Source organism: Cyprinodon variegatus, unplaced genomic scaffold (assembly GCF_000732505.1).
Source record: "Cyprinodon variegatus isolate N-32 unplaced genomic scaffold, C_variegatus-1.0 Scaffold149, whole genome shotgun sequence".
NCBI lineage: Eukaryota > Metazoa > Chordata > Actinopteri > Cyprinodontiformes > Cyprinodontidae > Cyprinodon > Cyprinodon variegatus.
In genome coordinates, this window is record NW_015150602.1 from 982,852 (window position 1) to 1,002,396 (window position 19,545).

The window sequence follows — 19,545 nt, forward strand, 5'->3', positions numbered from 1 at the left end:
AGAACGACAGTGAAGTTAGTTTTAGCCGGCACCAATAAAAAGAGACATTCTCAAATAAACCTTAGCAAGAAATACAGAAAAATTTACCTGGTTAAAGCGCTAACCTAGTCTAAGTGCACTAGTAATGCCATTTGGTTTCTACTGCTGCTTGTAAAGGGTTTGGTAAAGTGGGATACAGATATACACACACTCACTCCTGCTTTACAGTTTTCTAAGTCACACTTTGGAGTATAAACTGAGGAGTTAATCATAAAGGGAATTCTGTACAACATTGGTATTAGTACTACACTACCCCAAAGGCTAGATCCATTTCAAGTATTTAAACTACCCACACCTTCCACACACATACATACACTTCCACACCCACAGGTGTGTATAAATTAGGCAAATTCAAGCACATGGCATTACTAAATACAACCTACAAGCATGTAAAAAGCGTTGACGTCTCCGAACACGCAAAGCACTATTCCGTCAGCTTTACTGTTTGGAATAAAGTCCGTGATGTCGACTGTTTGGCTCCTACAGGCTGGAGCGTCTTTCGTTTCGGCTTCTCCTCGTTTTGCTGTCAACTTTTCGTCCAGACATTCCTGATTCAAGTGTGAAAGTTGTTTGAGGGTGAAAAGCAAGCAAAATTAATCAGTTCATCTTCATTTTATATCAGGCTTTCGTCGCAAAGGAGGTAGAGGATAATATAAAGAGCATCTATACTGAGATGCAGAACATAAGGTAAGGAAAGGTAAAAAATCTTAACTCAGGGTTTAACTCTGTTAAGGCTCTGACAGCTCTATGACTCAGAGGACATCATTTCGGACGTGTTTATCTCAAAGGTCTCTGTAAATCTGACCTCCTGACCTCTGGCTGCTCTCTAACTGACCTCCTATCAGCAGTCCCCTTAGAATTCAGATCTAGACATCACCAGCCATAGAACTGGACTGACAGCACTGGAAAGGGGCTCAGTTTTCTCCTCAAATCTTAAACACATAGTTATGCATTTCTATGCAGGCATAAGTGCTCATTTCTTACTTTTTAAAGTATAAGTGTTAACAGGTGTGGCTTATTTAGGTTTGAATGTTATTTTTATTATTCCATCTGCAATATAAACTAACAGTTTTGCAGGAAAGCATAAAAACATATTTATCTAGGCTGGGATTCTAACAGGAGATGTTAGAAGTAGTTGGCTGCACATTGTTTTAGCTGTGACTGTTCATTAAACTAAAGGAAAATCTAAAATATTATTGTGTTTTGATTAATGAATATAGGACAATTAGAAAAAGCTGACTGATCAATGCAAAACATAAAAGAGTCTTTGGTGTGGATGTTTAAGATGTCTTAAAGTCGGTTGGCTTCAGTATTAGTGAACCTTTTTAAAAAAAAAAAAAAAGCTAAGATTTAAAGCTTTCGAAGGAGGACGGATTTTCTTCAAGAACACAGAAACAGTAACTGCATTTCCATTTGCACAAAAAAAACATGTTGATATACTGCTAATTTTGAAAATACAAGGTTTCCCTTGAAACAAGAACTACAATTAAAAACGTTTGTTTATGTGATAACAGCTTTAGTGAGCAACATCATCCTTTAAATACTTCCAGTCTTCTTCTTCATCTTTTTACGAGAAAGTATGCTCCATCTGAAGTAGGGTTGTCAAAAGTATCGATACTCAAAAAAGTATCGATACTGAAACGTTGTATCCGGATACAATACTCATTTTCAAAAGTATTGATACAGCCATCTAAAGTGCAGAATAGTGGAAAATGCACTTTCTGAACACTGTGTGATTGAATAATTCTGTGCATTTTTCAGTTTTAGACTTTTTTTGTAGCAGGTGCATCTGCTGAGAATTATTTTTGTTTAACTGGTTTGGCTAGTACCATTGTTATGTCTGCAAAACATAGCCAAGGAAGGAACACTTCATTTTAGTTTGGTAAGTTTTTTATCAAGCTTGCTTAATATTGTGCACAGCATACAACCTCAAAATATTATTATTGTTTTTTTTATTTATTTCTTGTATTTTTTTAGTAATGAAAATATTTCTGTTGAATTTTAGAGTCTTTGTTTTTATTCTGGTGGTATCGAAAAGGTTATCGAGTATCGAATATTTTACTTAGTATCGGTATCGAGTTGAAAAGTTTAGTATCGTGACAACCCTAATCTGAAGATCACTTTTTTTGTGATGCCAAAAAAAATTGTTTCCATTGCAGTTCTGCCAATTATAAGAATTTCTCTCAGACTAAAAAAATACCTCATCAAAGCATAAAACCTCTTCTTTTTATTCGAAATCGCAGTGTTTAATTTTAGCAAAACTTATGGCTAATGGAAATGCAGCTAATGAATGCATGGATTACTATGTCCCCCCTCATTTCTAAGGAGGATTCGTCTACCAATATGCTCATTGCTAACATATGATGCTACCCGAGGAATAAGTTGCTCTGTTTCCGACTATTAGACTCTGGCACACAGCGTGATGCAATGAAAGGAAGTTAGAGATATTATATTTATATATAAATTTATATAAATTAAAATTTTATCTTCTCGTCTGATTGGTGAATCTCTTGGTGAAAGACCAAGACATACGAACTGATTACGTGGACCATATTATGCAGCACTGTTAACAAAAATGCTTTACTTATAGTTATTCTTCTCTGATCGTTGCCTTTTAACTTTGCAGCTCATACTTTAATTACTAGAGGCTACTAGCTGTCATCTTCTCAGTATGAATGCATAGCTAAGGTCAGAATGTTGAGCTACCCAGGCTTGTTTATTAACTCTGATTATCCAATAAAGTGGCATTATCAGATATAAAATGATTGTTTGAATCCAGTGCAACTGCATTATGGCTGTGATTTTATAATTGTCTCAAGATCAATAAGGAGAAAATGTCAAAAGTTATCTTGGAGGAGGTATTTCTTCCAGTTATATCAAGTCTTTTTTTTTCCAAGTGCACAAGTTGAAATAAAATCTGGAGCCAACACCTATATGACACTCTATTTTTAGACCACTATGTCTAAGCCAGAAATCTTTTATGAACAGGTAATGGAGGAAATATCTTCTTCAAATGGGAAATAATTGAATGGCCATAAAAATAGGATGCTCTTTTATATTGGCTATTAAAATCACATATTTTTTAATGAGCACTTAAGCACACACCAGTGTTCCATCTTTCTTTCTCATCCAGCCCCTTTCTCTGAAGTCATCGGCTTTGAAGCTATGGAGTTTTTAGGAAGCGGGTTGTGATTTGATCCAGATTCCTGTCACCTGCATCAGGAGTCAGATGAACTGAGGGGTGTCCTCTTCTGCGTGGACTAGTCCATCCAGCCCGTTCGACGAAGCCAAAACAAAAGTGTAAAAGTTTCAGCAGTAGTAGTAAAGTATTTCCACAGTTTTTGATTAAACCAGCTCCATATGAGTTGGCTTTTCCTTCCTATTAGACACTTGAGTTTTTCTTTAAGGCTGCTCGTGGCAACTTCACACCTCAAACATGAAAGCAAGAGGAAAATCTAAATTCTAACAACTAAAAAAACACAAAAAAATCCTTGAAATGATGCAAGCATTCACCTCAAAGAGATGCAAAAGATTGATTTTGGTGAGTCCAGCTTTCTCGCTGAGAAGACACTTCGATTTTTCAATCTTCACTTTCTCACAATCAGCCTCCACTACAAAGTCTTTGCAATGTTATCACACATTATTTTCCGATTCACCTCCTTTCACTGTAATCCACGCTTTTGCACGCCTCTCCGCAAAAGAAGAAGAGCGCTATAAAGAAAAACTTAAGGAACCTCCATTCTTCCAGAATTATGTCTCAATAAAAAGTCTTGGTTCAGATTTTGGGTTCAAGAGTCTCTGATTTTCTGTTCCATTAATCACAGTAAGATCATTGTGGATTTGGTATGTGTTTGGCAGCCTCTGCTTTCTGCTCCTCCTGGCTCAGGGACAAACTTGTCGGGTCGGGATACCGGCTGTTATCGAAAGGCATGTGGTGGACGCTCTGGACGTGCGTCTTTAGGTTCCCTTTCTGAGAGGCTCGGTATGGGCAGAGCTGGCAGCAGAATGGCCTTTCCCCTGGAGAACAAACATATGAAGATCACAGGTCAGAGACTAGCTAGTTTAGACACCATAGACAGAATGGAAAACACATTGTTATAAAAGCAGCAAATGCAATGTAGTGATGTAAATCGCATATGAGGCATGAGGCGGCATGTGACAAAGAAATGGAAAAACAAGCGAACATGAGCATGAGCAGATACTGGAGACAGTATTGAGCCAAAAGTCTGTAAAGATCTTGCTTACCAACCAAAGCTTTTTTTTATGTCTCTCTTAACCAAAACCGGTTGTATGGGACTCTCACAGTAAAAGCATAACCTAGAACAATATCTCTCTTTAATGGCTGTAAAACAAATACAGAAAATGCACAGCATCTTCTTATTGCTTTTATTTCTAACAGCCATGCCTTCATAGGTTAATGGGTGGGACTATTTACATTTTCACTGCATGACTTTCTGAGCTTTTTGCAACAGTAACTAATCCCAGATATGTACAGATTTTTTCTACAAGCATGAAAACAAAATGTGACAGCATTCTTCTAGTCAGGTGAGCGATAACTGGCAGTTTGCAAATAGCTATATGCACCATATAAGCTCTTTACATACAAAAAAAAGTTAGTCCATCACCTAAGTTAAGGTATTTTAAGGAAATGTAGAGCCATGATGTATTTTTAATTATTGCTTTAAAAGCTTGTTTTTTTTTACCTGATATATCTTCAGCCCTGTACCCAACTAACCATCCATCCATCCATCCATCCATCCATCCATCCATCCATCCATCCATCCAAACCACTAGCTCATCAGTATACATTAAATGATTCAAAGTAGGACTATACACAAAAATAAAGAGAAATTTATGTATATTACCAATTTGTGCTAAGAGTTAATTTCATACACCATCAGGGACCAATGGTAGCAGAAACCAGTGCTTACCAATGGTTCCACTGATTGTTTAATAACTGACCTTGGAGGAATGGACCTGCTATCATTTCTGCGGTAAATACACAACAAACTATTTGCTTTATATTTGCAACATTAGGCGTCAAGAAATTTGTGACTGTTAAAAAATTCAGTGATGGTTAAAAACCAAAAACAAAGACACCAACGCCCTGCAATAATCAAATAATAATTATTATTTTTTTAACCACTGCTGTAAAAGTGGAGTAAGGCAAATGTGTCAAGGACACAACAACACTGAAATACAGAGCCAGGGCGTAAACCGACAACCTTCCAATTGCAAGCGAAACTCCTTCATCCGACACCACTGTTGCCTTGATTCAGCTTCTACTGATGTAGAACCTGAATTGAAGTTTTTCAATAAACATGACCTATATTTGTATAGAATTTGTGTAGAATAGTAGTTGCATTAGAATGTGAGAATGTGTCACATAGCCATTGCTTTTCATTTACACATTACACATCTAATTTATCATCAATTTATCACCAAAGTCTTTTTAGCTTTTTAAATTAATTATTTTTTATTCTCATTTTTCCTGATTCTAATGATTACAATAATATTAATTAAAACAAACTTTGTTTGTATGAATATAAAAACACTCTTCAGTGGGCAAGTTGTTACTGTAGGAAGAGTTAAAGTTGGCGTAGATGGACTAGCCCTTCTGCTTGAACAGAACTTTTTTTTATTCCTCTCAATCATTCGGGACAATGCATATAGCTTCTTCCCACACATAAACAGATGCATGCATCCACAAACACACACACATATCCCCCTGCACACTTTCTTCTAATTAGACTGACCTACAATGGCACAGGCACCTCTGCAAAATAGCAAAAAAAAAGGCTACACACATGCGAGCAAAACAAATGAGAGTGCCATTTAATTGCACCTAATTATCATTTTGATAAATGGAAGAATATCAAAGTGGGAAAACAAATGGCTCCCGCTGCCCCTCCCGCACCTTTCTCCCTGAAGAAGAAACAAGAAAATACGGCTGTTATCATACATCATCAGAAACGCGAAAGGAAGAACAGAAGCCCTGGAAGGTGGATGAGAGGGAAAGAGGGATAAAAACAAAAAAGGTGCAATTAATCAACCCCTACCCCCCCCAAAAAAATGTGGGAAAGAAATGGCGAGGCAAAGACGTGAGGGGAAAGCGAGAACTTAAACGACATCGTCCTGGGAGAAAACATGGCTGACGGGACCGGTGCACTACATTATGCTAAAGGTTATCGTCGTCGTAAAGCAGCGTCAACAGTACATCTAATTGGACCCCTCCGCTGCGCCTGCTCCCATCACTCAGAGCGTAAGGTAAATCTGAGTTTGTGTGTGATCTGTGTGATAAATTATGACTGAAGCACAGGGTTTAGAGGCCCGCTCTGTGAGAAGGCAAAAAGCAGAACAAATGTAATCCTGTGCAATAGATTTTTACCAATATGACTAACTCCCCAAAAATTCTTAATATCTAAGGCACCATTCTACTTTTCAGTGAAATCCGTTGTCATAGTAAGGCTGGTTTCTTTTTACATTTGTTTTTAAACGTCACAGAAAGAAGACAAAATCTTTAAAACATCTCAGCTTTCAACGAGTTTAAGATGAAAAAGCTTAAATCTTCAGTAAACAAGTTTGTTTTTTTTCCATGTCCACGAACATAACAGTATGACCATAAAAAATCTAACTACCTTTTATAGAGAGATAGAGAGAGAAAGAGGGATTTTATTACAGACTCAAATTCTAAATTACATAAAAAAGAAAAGAAAAACGACAAAAGAATAAAAGTACAATAAAAAGCGACTCCTAACCATTCAAATGGCAGTCATACCAATGTCTCCGTAGTACAGATGAGTATTTTACTGCACTATATTTAACATTAGTCAGCAGTCGGATAATTCTGTTATTTGTTATAAGTAAATGTATACATATGCTTTTTTAAAACAGCTGTCAAAGTGCTGATGCAAGCAGTTACAAACACTGGTTCATCTGGGTTTCTTTAACAAAAGTCTTAACCATCATCATAGGCCACGTTTATTCTTTGAAGACTGTTTTTTTTAAAGTTGCACCCTAAATATGCAGTATACAGTATAGAAGTGTACAATACGACCTCAATAAGTTCAGTTTCCCTTTATCAGAACAGAATCCAAACTTACGGACAAGGATATCTGCCTGAGCATATAACATTCGAACCTCACAGTAAATCTCATCACCCAGAGGGTCTGTCAACACATGGCCGAGATATTTTACTTCATCTGAGACATTCAATAGAGTCCCAGACAGTATGAAATTTGGAAATACTCTATTTTTGTCCTCCTTAGCTCACCAAATCCAGATGATACTTTTTGATGGGTTGAATTTGACATAAAATAGTTTGCCATATGCTGAACAGACATTAAGCAGCTTCTGAAGACCAGCTGGGACTAAAAACCACTAGGTCATCAGCATACAGTAAATGATTCAAAGTGGGATCACCAACCATGTAGCAAGTTTTATGCACTTTAGCTGCTTAGAGAGACCATTCATATAAAAATTAAACAACATAGGGGATAAAATGCTTCCTTGTCAGACTCACAGTTATCCCATTTGACCTGCATAGTTTGATTAGCATACCAACAAGGACAGATATCTTACTATATTAAGGCCATATATAAACATATCAGTGCATTGTTATGACTTGAACCCAAATTGATTGTCTATACACATAATTATCTTTCCAAATTTTGGCAAAGAAATTGGTTCAAAGACGTACTAGCTCGGGCTTTAGGTCTATAGTTATGAGAGCTGCCAAGTTTACCAGCTTTATTTGTAATCACAGAGAGAAAGGGGAAAGACAGAGATTTTTCATCTGGTACAAGTTTATATAGTTATTGTTAATGCAATATTGCTGTAATCGTTCACTGAAATGACTAAAAGTGAAGTTGGTTATACAGTAAATTCAAAGCAGTCATATTTTAATGTGCAGCAGAAGGAAGCGAGCACAGTTGGAGCTTAACAAACTGTAAGGTGTACAGACACACAGCGGGGTGTTTTTGTACAAAACAAACAAAATGTTTGAATACTCTGAAATAATCATATAAAAAAAAAATTATGCAAGATTTAGGTTAAGTTAGGCTTTTTCATATGTGTGCTGGATACACACATACATCGATGTCAGGTGTGATGCTGCTGTATGCGAGGATGTAGGGGTTAATGCCTGGCGGAGAGGGCACCACATGTGACGGTCACACAGGAGCAAAAAGGGCAAACTTGCTTAGGACTTTAGGCTGTATGATGGACACACACACACACACACACAAGCACACATGCATAAGCAGTCCAACATGCAGCCACGCATGCATGAGGCGAGACGGCAATAATGAGAGACATGCAGAAGCCATGAGGGAGCCCGGTGATTAGCCGTAGTGCCACATACTTGTTTGGGAGCTTCAGAAGCGGTGGTGTGAGCGTCAGTACCTCGGTGGACTCCGTTATAATCAAACCCAACTGTGAGGGGGAGAAGGAAAGAGGAAGAGGAGGAAGAGGAGGAGGAGGGTGGGGGGAGGTGGGGGAGGAAGGAGGAGGGCATTTGGTTAAACGCTCTACCAGATCCATACATGGATTAGCAAAGTGTTAGCATTTGTTTGTCTTTCTTTTCCCCTCTCTGTGCGGCCACCCCCCGCATAACACAGCAGCCTTTGCCACCAGCGGCCCCTCGTTAGTGGAGGGGATTTGGCAGCGATGATGATGATGATGATGATGGTAATGGTGGCGGCGAAAGACGGTGACGGAACCTGGTGGAGGCGAGTCTGTGATTTAATGTGACGCATGTTAATCGAGGCCTCGGGGTGGCTGGCCTTTTCTGCGCGTGCACGTCCCTGCTCAAGACCGACTGTGGGTGACAACATTAATTACAGCTTCTGCGAGTGTTTACAGACCCTGGGTGTGTGTGTGTGTGTGTTTACGGTGGGGCTGGAGGGGAAGCTCAGCACTGCATCACTTACCGTTTGGCCTCTGTCACTTAGAATCACTGGCTGTGCCACATATCATTCACACTCTCTATAAAGAAGCTACTTATCTCCATGTCGACTGTGATCACAGCCGGCCCGGCTGAAGGACATGACAGGACAGGAGAGTGGAGGATGGAGGGAGACAGGCAGCCGAGCAGGGGAACAAAGAGGGACATGTAAGGAAAGATGGGAGGGGGGGGTCAGCATGCACTGAGCAGAAATAGGTAAACATGAAAGAAAGGAATACAGCACCATCTAAACGTATTCAGACTCTTTCAGTTAGACCGTTTTTCTCTCAGCAAGCTGTGGAAATCTAGAAACAAAAATCTACTTTTTTATTGATGTATTCATGGCTCAGTCAGATTGGACCGAGAGCAGAATCGAACAGCAGTTTTTCCATCTTGCTGTGAAGTTTCTTTCATCAGATTTAAGTCTGGACTTTGACTCCACTCTGACTCGTGAATCCTTTCAGCTGTCTATAATGCTGCTGCCCAGTTAGAGCCTCTAGCCTTTTGCTGCCTTGCCCTGTACCAGCTCTCTTCTTCCTGCTCAAGATAAGGATGCACTGATTGCAGGTTTCAGGCCGATTCCCGATCTCTAAAACGCCTGAGATGCAAATTCCAATTTTGATCAGTACAGATATTTATTAATAACTGACTTTCAGTTGTTTTAAGATTTCAACCTGGGCGTGGTTCGGTAGCACAGTGATGCGCACAACCCATGTACAGAGGCCTCAAAGCGGCCGATCCCGGTTTGAATCTGGCCTGTGATCCTTTTCCGCATGTCTCTCTTCCTGTCTTACACCCCCTTTCCTGTCAGCCTGCTTTTCAAAAACGAGCCACTAGTCCTGCGGGAGCCTACAAAAAAACCTCAAGTCTTAAACACATTAATATTTCCATCTTCCATCCATTTTTTTTCATGATTAATCCCAGGTGGGGTGGCGAGGGGTGGTGGTGCCTTTCTCCTGCTGTCAATGCGCAAGAGTCGGGGTAGAACCTGGACAGGACTCCAGTCTATCGCCAGTCAATCTTATCTTACTGAAATGCTTTAATAATTACCTGTAATTTCATAAGTAAAAACCTTATGAAATTACTTCTCTCAATTACAAATCAGTGTTAAGAGCACTGATTTTCAGACATTTGCAGAGGTACATAAGGTCTGTGGAAAAGACCAGTTTTCACAAGTATCGGCCGAGCACCGGTCTACCAAAATCAAGGAAATCGAAGCCAATAAATAAGTTGGCAGATAAATCCCAAGTTGAAGAGGAGCATTTTTTAATTATGATGCTCCTTCGACCGTGATTCACAGTGGAGATAATCTGTTAAAGTGTCAATGATCAACCTCACATGGTGTTTTGTCATGTTTGGTGGTTAAAATGAGACCAAAGAGTTATTTTGGTCTCATTTGACAGGAGCATATTCTTTCAAATGTCCGCTTCATATCTTAATGTTTTGGGGTATTCTGCAGCAGGAGCTTCAGCTGTTTTCTTCTTGCAGGTCTTCCACAAAGGGCAGATTTGTGGAACGGCTTGCCACATCTTGTCAGAATAGATGTCAGTAAGTTGTTAAAATAAATGGTTTGATAAATGGTTTGTCTTTCAACTTGACTCTGATTTTGACTTCTTAGCAACCCTCTTCCTGACCTGTCTGCTGGGGTTCTTGGTCTTCAAGATGCTGGTTGTTCACTAATCTTTAAAGAATCTCTGGGCCCTTCAAAGAACAGCTGGAGTTATACTGAGGTTGAATTACACACAAGGCTATTGGATTGGATTAAGGGCAATCAGAGTTAAAAAAAAATGCTACCATATATATATATATATATATATATATCCTTCAAATTCATGTATAACTTTGTACTGCATAAAGTCTTAATGTTAAATAATAAAGTTTTTGGGGATGAATATTTTTTGCTGGAAAAGAAAACAAGAAAGAAAGAAAGAAAGAAAGAAATCCAGAAGGTAAAGTAAAAGAGAAGAAGGAAAGTTTGGATCAGAAACAGCCAGGCTGACTAATCAAGCTGTTTGTGGTGAGTGGCACTCAGATTCATGCAAATCCGTCCCTAAAGTTGGCGTGGACAAATGCTGCTCTGCCTCATTAGAATGCACAATTCCATCTCTCTAATTGACAGGCGATTAATAATGTATACAATTTGTCACAGGTCAGGTGTCTGCGCCGAACCACATCTCTGTTTAAAAAATAGAGACAGCTGCCCGGCCCAGGGCAGGAAGGACTCACAGATCGGCCGTCACGCCCGGCACCAACACAAAGAAGACGCCTCTTGATTTATCTCCCTGAAAGCCGGGACGGAACGCGGCGTCCGACAGTGAAGAATTGTTCAAAATGTGAAATCCCCTGCATATTTTCTCCATACCTCATGCTGTCGGAGGATGGATGGAGCTGTGAGGGTGGTGATGTGCGTGTAGAGGTGAGGGACTGATGAAGGAGTGGCCAACGAGATGGGAAGTTTGAAAAGTGCATTAATAACAAATAGATCAAAAGTTTTAAAGCAGGCTGTTGTGTTCACCCATATACAGACGATGGTATGGACCTGTTGCTCATTAATATTCCTCCTACTGTTACTGTGATTAGTTTCAGAACTTGATTAGCAACCAAACCCTCATCTAGTTGCTGTATATGACTTCATAAACTCATAACGCAGAGCTTAATAGCAGACTTTTTTAATATCAGTGTTGTGTTTTGGCTCCTGGAGGTGCAACATTTTCTCAAGTTCAGCATCTCTAAAGTCTAATAAAGACGAAAGCATATAATAATTACTGGATGGGCTTAACTCGGACTGAATTCTCATAAAAAAAAAATTACATTGGAGATTTGATCAAATCCATTAAAGAAAAACATTTTAAAGACCTACTACTCTGGAAGGGACACCTTAATTACATTGTAATATGAAAAGTGTTGTATTGTTACCATGCATGATTGAGCCTCCTCTATTAATGCCCAACAAAAAGTGAGATCGCAGTGATTTTTGGCTGGTCTCCCAGACGAATGCTTTAGTTTTCATTTTAACTTACCTGTGTGGGACCTCATGTGTGTGCGCAGGTGGCTCGGCTGACTGAAGCTCTTCCCACATTCATGGCAGAAATACTGTCCCTGCCGCATGAGAGACCTCAGCATCCCTGATGATGCAAAAAAAGAAAAACAGGAAGGGGTTCAAAGGTGTAACCCTAGAAATTTATTACTTATTCTCATTTCATTTTCTGGGTTTTTACATTAAAGATCAACACAAGACGTTATTGTAAAACAAAAGAAAAACGTATTTGCTTCCCTTATAAAAATCTGAATAGTGTGGCATGCATTTGATTGCTAACATCCTGATTAAAATATGATAAAGTCCAACCAAGAAGCGTAAAACAGGGCTCTCAAAATAATATAGATCGTTGTTCATTCCACCGTCTGACCATGGAAAGAATATGGAACAACTGTAACTCTAAAAAGACCCTTAAACTGGGCTAGGAAAGCATTATTCAGAGTCGTGGCCAAGAGGTGAGATTAGCTAATAGGAAGAAACAACACCGTCCCAAGGATAAAGCATGGTTGTGGCATCATCATTACTGTGGGGATGCTTTTCTGTAGAGATGGAGGAATCTTAAATATATTGATACTTCTGAGAAAAATATAACAACATAGAACCAGAGCACCAAGAAGACACTACATTAGGGCGTATTTATTGGAGAAAGATCTAGTCAAAGTCAAGGGACTGCTATAAAGTCAATCACATGCTCATCCTGTAAAGTCAAAGACTTGATGCAATCAGCTAGTTTTTCTTAGATAGAAATGTTTCAGACCAATTAAATGCGTGATGTGTATAATGGGAGGCTGAAACAAAACAAACTGGGATACTTTTTATTTTGAAAAACGAGCAAAAGAACGCAAATTATACCTTTGTGGATCAGAAAGATGTTTGCACGTTCCTCATGACCGGATTTGGTAAGTTTTATCAGTTTATTCCTTAAAACCGATCAAGAATGTGATACATCCCAGCTACTACTGCTGCTCTGATTGGCTATAAACTCGACATGGGAGGCAGCTATCCAATCAGCTTGAAGAATTGTACTGAATATCCCTCCGTTTTGTGCAGATTTGTGGCATCTCAAAATGAATTACACATAAGCCGGTTTATATCAAGATGACATTTGTTGTAGAATTGGCACCATAGAAATAAACTGCATTGTATTGAATTAAGTGAGAATCAGGACTTGCTGTATGCACACTTTCTCCATCCACATGTGATTGTGCAGTTTTTTTAAAGGCGATATATTGGTCAGTATGTTAATCAGATATACTACCTTTAACTTACAACTGGTCCCAGTGCTGCTACAAGTGGGAAGACATTTTCACAAGGCTGTGTTTGAAGGAACTGAATGAAGACATAAAGGTCAGTAATGGACTGAATGTGTGTGTGTGGGGGCGTGTGTGTGTGTGTACGCCTGGGTGATGCGTAGGAGCTAGGTAGCATCAGCAGTGGACTCGCGGAGGCATCATTAGTATGTCTAATGTGTCATTATGAGCGGCTCGCTCCGGGGGCTGGACTGCAGCTGTCACACGGCATCATCTCAGAAGCTGACAGACACACACACACACGCTGCATAAATTACAGGCAATTAAAACGCCCCGGCTGTGATGTGCCCGCTCCGCTGCCCGCGTGTCACATGTCAGGTGTGTGTGTGTCGGTATGCGTACGTGTTTCAGGAGTGCGTGCCCGTTGTGTTTGGTGGAGGGTTGAGGCACATGCTTGGCTGGGTTTACGCTCACAGACCATAACGCTGACGTGGTGAGGACGCATTAACGGACTTAAGCTGCGAGATAGAAGGAACTCTAGAGGGAAACTTTTTATCAAATGCAAAATAAAAGAAGCTATGGGTGATGTTTACGGCTAAACACGTTTGCCTCAAGCTTCAGCTTGTCTGAATACATTTAGGTGAAGACTGCAAACCTAAAAGCATCAAAGGTGAAACTGAGAGCAGGCTAAATCAAACAGATATTGCAAATCTTCAATCATTGGCTCTTACGACCAACAGATATTTGGTCTAAAAATTCTCTCTCCTGAGCTGCAGGTGTCTACAGCTCCTCCAGTGCTACCATGGATCACCTGCCTGCTTCTTTGATAAATGCTCTCCTTGCCCAGAAAGTCAGTTAAAGCAGATGCCCATGGTAGGTTTGTAACTGTGCTAGAGTTATTTCTTTTCTGAATAAGGGAAAAGTGATCTCTCTGAGATTATGTTTAATAACCCAACTTCTTAAAAACTTCTCCACATATTAAACCTGCCTAATGTGTTCCTTAGTCTTAATTTCTCTAATAATCCTCATGACAACAATGTTTATACACCAAAAAAAATTAAACAGAGCTGGATTGAACCCTCTAATTTGACTGCATTTGAAGGCAAATGGTGGCACTGAATTTTATTTAGGGGTGTCAGAGTAAAGGATTAACACACACTCATCCTTTTAATATTAAAATTTAAAAAATCTGTCTATGTTAAGCAAACATTTACGTTGATTTGTCAGATAATGTCCTTAAAATTAAAGCCCTTTAATTGTTCATCTCATTTCTATTTTTACTATTTCATAACGCATTTTTTGCACAAATGCCTATTTGCACTGAACCACTGCAACTTGCACACTGTCTCTTATCCTCTGCACTGTTCACACTTTGACCACTGCTGCACTTTTTGTATTTTTCTATAACTTGTGCCATTTGAAATATCAATGCAACGTTTATAAGCTGTATGTTACGCAATTTCGTTCTGTATGCACCCTGTGCATACAAAATGACAAATAAAGAAGTCTAAGTCTAAGTCTAAAATGTCATTTATATATCAGGTCAAGAGTCTGGTGACAATTTTGTACCTCAATATACTGTTTTCTAAACAAAATTAGATTTATTTACCTAAAGAAAAAATATATATTAAGCTTTCTATGTAATAGCGGAGTGTTGGCCTAGTGGTTAGAGCAGTGCGCTCCTCTGACAAGGTTGCAAGTTCCTGGTTCGATCCCCACAGCCTGCACTGTGGGTCCCTGAGCAAGACCCTTAACCCCTGATTGCTCCCCAGGCTCCCCACAATGGCAGCCCACTGCTCCCCAAGGGGATGGGTTAAGATTGAGAAGTGAATTTCTCCATTGTGAGATCAATTATTATTATTTTTCAGTATGTTTGTAAAAAAAAAAAAAATAGAAAAAGAAATTTTACATTTCGATGTCTCAATCTGCATTTTGCATTTTAAAATTCCTGCATCCTTCCAATGATACTGATAGATAAAAAGCCAGAGTCTTTCTGGAGTTTAATGCCTTCAAAAAACCCCAAAGAACCAGGATCTTCCTGCACAAAGAGGCTGTCATATACATCAGCACCACCTGAGAGTTGTTTCTACATGTTCCTGTTTGGGTAGGGAGGTGGGGGCAAAGCAGGAACAAGAAGGACAGAGAGGTGGAAGAGGTGAAAGAGAGTGTCTCTGGCAGCCCGACTGCTGGCCTCTGGATACTCCACTTCCCAACTGGGCCGCCAGCCCTTCTCACTGATGCACTAATGAAAGACAAGACAGAGCTGGACAGAAAACACAAGCCCACCAACACACACACACTCCCATCACCACGTACTACAGAGGGACACAGGAGAAAGACTCAGTTGCTCAAAAAAGGTCACTTTATAGCATGTGACTCAAAGGGCTAAGGCAGATGGTGACGATATGTGCCTGGACGGGTGACAGCGATGTCACGCGTCTGCTCTGGGGCTGTTGTCTCTGACCCCTGGCTCCATGCAGCCCCGCTTGACCTCGGAGACGCTGCACAAACTGGGCAAATATTACGGGTGTTGGGTAATGACCATTTCCAAAGCAGCTGGTGGGGTAATTATTCTGTCTCATCTCTCTCTTGTTTTTTTTGTTTTTTTTACCTTCCTTTCTGCTTTGGTTTCCCTCTCCATTTGCATCTGCGTGAGCCTCTTCGTCAGGCAGAGCGCCGTGACCCAAACAGTTTGTGACAGCTTTCTGGGACAGCGGAGCGGCCATGCCTCGCAGACCCGAGAGCAGAAAAGGTTCTCTCACGTCTTTCATGGTTAAAAAAAAGACAATCTCTGCGTACCACTTCTATAAATCGTCAAGCAGGCACATTAAGCTTCACCAGATCAAACCACAGACTTCTATACATTCTATAGAGATGTGTGAAGCAGCAGTAGACATATCGACCCGCCGATAAACAGCAGCCAAGCCTTGAGATTGCTCGAAGTGCTTGCATTGCCTCTTCCTCTATTTGCTATGCACTGGTAATGTTTTCTTTGATTGTTAACAAATCAAACGTTCATTTTTTTTATTTATTGCAAATCAAGTAACATTTTTATCATTGTGTATCATTTTTATCTTCTACATTTCAAAAATATGCAGCACATATCAGGGATCAGTTAGATTAACATCAAAATAATCTGCCTCAGCCTTAAAAACATGCATCGGCCCATTTCTAAATATCTGAATTACAAGGAAGTAGACCAAGACCTCCAGTGACCTCTGGGGGAGCTGCAACCATCCACAGCTCAGCTGGAAGAATCTACTGACAGGACAGCTGTTAGCTGTGGTCTGTTAACAAACTGGCCTCATAAGAAGAGGAGGACAAGTATCTATTTTAAAAGGAAAATCATAGAAATTCCTTTTCAAAGCTTGACTTAACTGAAATGCAAGGGAAACGGTGAACATGATGTATTCCCACCCAATACATGCTATCCAACCCTAAAACAAAGTCTACAAAAGCTAATTGTCGACCGCTAATTGCGGTTGTGAAGGATGTGGAAGGCTGTAAGATTTAGCTCCCACCGTTTCTCTTATCACGAAAGAAGCCGCACACAGTCCTGCACAGCCAGCAGGGGGCGTGCGGAAGTGGCTCTTGCTGGAGGGGGGATGGTACAGCAAGGTAGTGTACTTTATTGCTTTCTATTTTGCCACCAGCTGCTGAATAAAAGCAGTTGCTGCAGTGATGCTACATGCAACAAAAGTCTAAGGCAAGTTCTTCACATCTTGCTAATGAGACTTAAATGTTCATCCAAGAGATTAGAGTTGTATTGTTCCCCCTGTGAAGCTTTCTGCGCTCTACGCTTAGGGGCCAGAAACAGGCTGCCTACTCTAAATATTTCTTTACTCCTTCTGACACTTGACATTTCCTCTGAGCTCAGATGCTTGAAGCGATTTTGGATGTTAGATAATGATGTTGATTTTTATGTGAGAGAGTATTTGTTTTATTACATAAAAGCAGAAACAATATATTCACATAAAAGGAAATGTTTTAATTAAATGTGTAAATAATGATTAACTGCTACCTGTGGGGTCCATCAGAGTGTTGGCTGCACCCCAGCGGTGGTAGAGAGCAGCCAGCTCATGAGGGCTGTAGTTCTTGAGGAAGCCCAGGACGTCAGCTGGCATCTCTGGCATCTCTGCACTTGGCTCCTGCTTTACCTCCCTACGGCTCTCTGAAGGAATTGAGGAAGAGGAGGAGGAGGTCTGAGCAACGGCTCCCTGTGTCTGGGAGACGCCGTAGTTGTGCGTTTGGGGCAAACAGTGGTTGATGGAGCTAGGCCTTGAAGGGTTTGGCCGACTGTGGCTTTGGGAAGTGGGGAGCGGTTGATTTGGCGAGCCGCGAGCTCGGCTGTACTCTGCCAGGCCGTGTTTGTTGGTCAGCATGAAGCCTAGTCCCTCCTGTGGCATCATGTAGCGGTCAGCTGTCTTGGAAGCTGCAGAGGAGCTGAGGGTGTGTGAAGGGGTTCGAAAGCGACTTCCGGTGTTCTTCTCCAAAGAGCCAGAGGATGCCTGAGCGGTGACTCTAGGATAGATGTCAACCTTGGGTCTGAAGCGGTGACTCTGGTCCTCTGTGGGTTTGATGGCGCTGTGGCTGGTACTGCTGACAGGCCGTACAGGAAGTCTCCCAGCCTGGGTGCCTGATGCAGATGAAGATCCTCTCGAGGATGGAGTACAAGGTGTAGATGATGATGATGGTGGAGTGGCTGCATGACTCACTGGTCGGCTCCTCTTTACCACCTCACTGGAGGTGGGGGGCCTCGTGCGTTGGCTGCGTGCCAGCGAAGGTAACGGCTGACATTCTTTCCCTTCCAGGACAGGAGGTGGTCCAGTGCGTCTCTTGGAGGACAAAGAGACGTCCCTGGAGCTCTTGGAGCTGTTTTTAAGAGCCCATTTAGGAGCTAGATTGGAGCTGCTGCTATTGATGCGGTGAGCCACGGTCTGATGCATCCAGAGCACCTCTGGGTATCGGCTGGAGTGAGAGCAGAAGGAGCACTTATGGCTTAGGAGGTTCTTCTTATCTAAAGTTATAGAGACCGTGCCCCTGATGCCGTTGGCTCTCACACATAAATCCATAGGAATCATGTTGGGATCCGACAGAGAGGGGCGCTTAGACAGGTAAGCATTAGAGGAGGTTTTTAGCCCAGGGTTAAACGCTTTCTTCTGTTTGGGGTAATCACAGAGGGTCTCTCTGCCTAAGCTGGAGTTTGGACTGGGGACAGGGCTGCATCTGTCTTTGGAGTGTTGGACTCGAACATGAGTGACATAGGCCTGTGAGTCTTGAGTAACAAAGTCACAAAGGCTGCAGATGTATGGTTTTTCATCTAAAAAAGACAAAAAACATAAATTTCAGGAACTACTAACTGAACAACATTGAATGTTCCAATCTGTAACACAAAATAACCCCAGTAACAATCCTTCAGTTTCATTTGTACTTTATATGGATGTAATTCTACAAACTAACCACCAAGGGGCAGTCTAGATCTACAGAAAATTAAATCTAATGATCTGCTTTAGTTCCAAACCTCACCTCACATACAAATACAAAACACATATTGGTTAAGTTTCTTTTTAAAATATTGAGTTAATATTAACCGATTCTAACTTGATGTCTTGATGAGGGTTGTTCTATTACGTTTTCAGTATTTGTTTTATTATTAATATTAATATTATTACTGTTATTATAATTGACTGAGATGACAGCAGAGCTGTAAACATTTAAATACATATGTGTGTATAAAAGAAAACACAACATCCGCTGTATACAAATATATTCACTAAAGAAATAACATTAAATAATATAAACATCTAATATGTGTCTCTTTAGAAGTACCTTTAAAGAAATGACTGCCTTTGAACAGGTATTGAATATACTGGTACCACTTTACAATAAGGCATCCCTTATAGATGCTTATACACAGTTTCTAGGTATGTTATTGATTAATTTGTTAATGCTTTAGAACTCATTCAGAGTGTTTAGTGTGCAATAAATAAGGCGAGCAACAGAGAAAACTCACTAGTTTCTTCCTAAAAGGCTAAGCCTTAGCTGTTTAACTATATATTTAAATTGTTATATTAATTATTATTATTGCATTTCAATTACAATAAGTTACTACATTGCAATCAAAGCATTATTAGCATGAATTAAATTTTGAATGCACAATAAACACTTAAATGAGTAATAAATTGTTACAAACTTTCACATAGCAAGATATCAATTAAATAAGCCCTGGAATTATATGTTATCTACTGTAAATTAAGTTGGAAGAGAATTTAATA

General features: G+C 40.2%; 1 protein-coding gene across 4 annotated transcripts in view; it reads right to left on the reverse strand.

Moving 5' to 3' along the window:
* Positions 1 to 2,032: 2,032 nt before the first annotated feature.
* Positions 2,033 to 19,545, reverse strand: part of znf516 (zinc finger protein 516) — a 64,214-nt gene continuing 46,701 nt past the window's right edge. For 3 of the 4 annotated variants that reach the window (XM_015377224.1, XM_015377225.1, XM_015377223.1), the window contains 3 exons: positions 17,292 to 18,590; positions 12,004 to 12,108; positions 3,869 to 4,056 (listed from right to left, as the gene is read on the reverse strand). In XM_015377224.1, coding sequence (XP_015232710.1) covers positions 3,869 to 4,056; positions 12,004 to 12,108; positions 17,292 to 18,590 — 1,592 coding nt within the window. Of the gene's footprint in view, positions 4,057 to 8,401; positions 8,473 to 12,003; positions 12,109 to 17,291; positions 18,591 to 19,545 lie in introns of all 4 variants that reach the window. The other variant, XM_015377226.1, reaches the window with a different exon arrangement.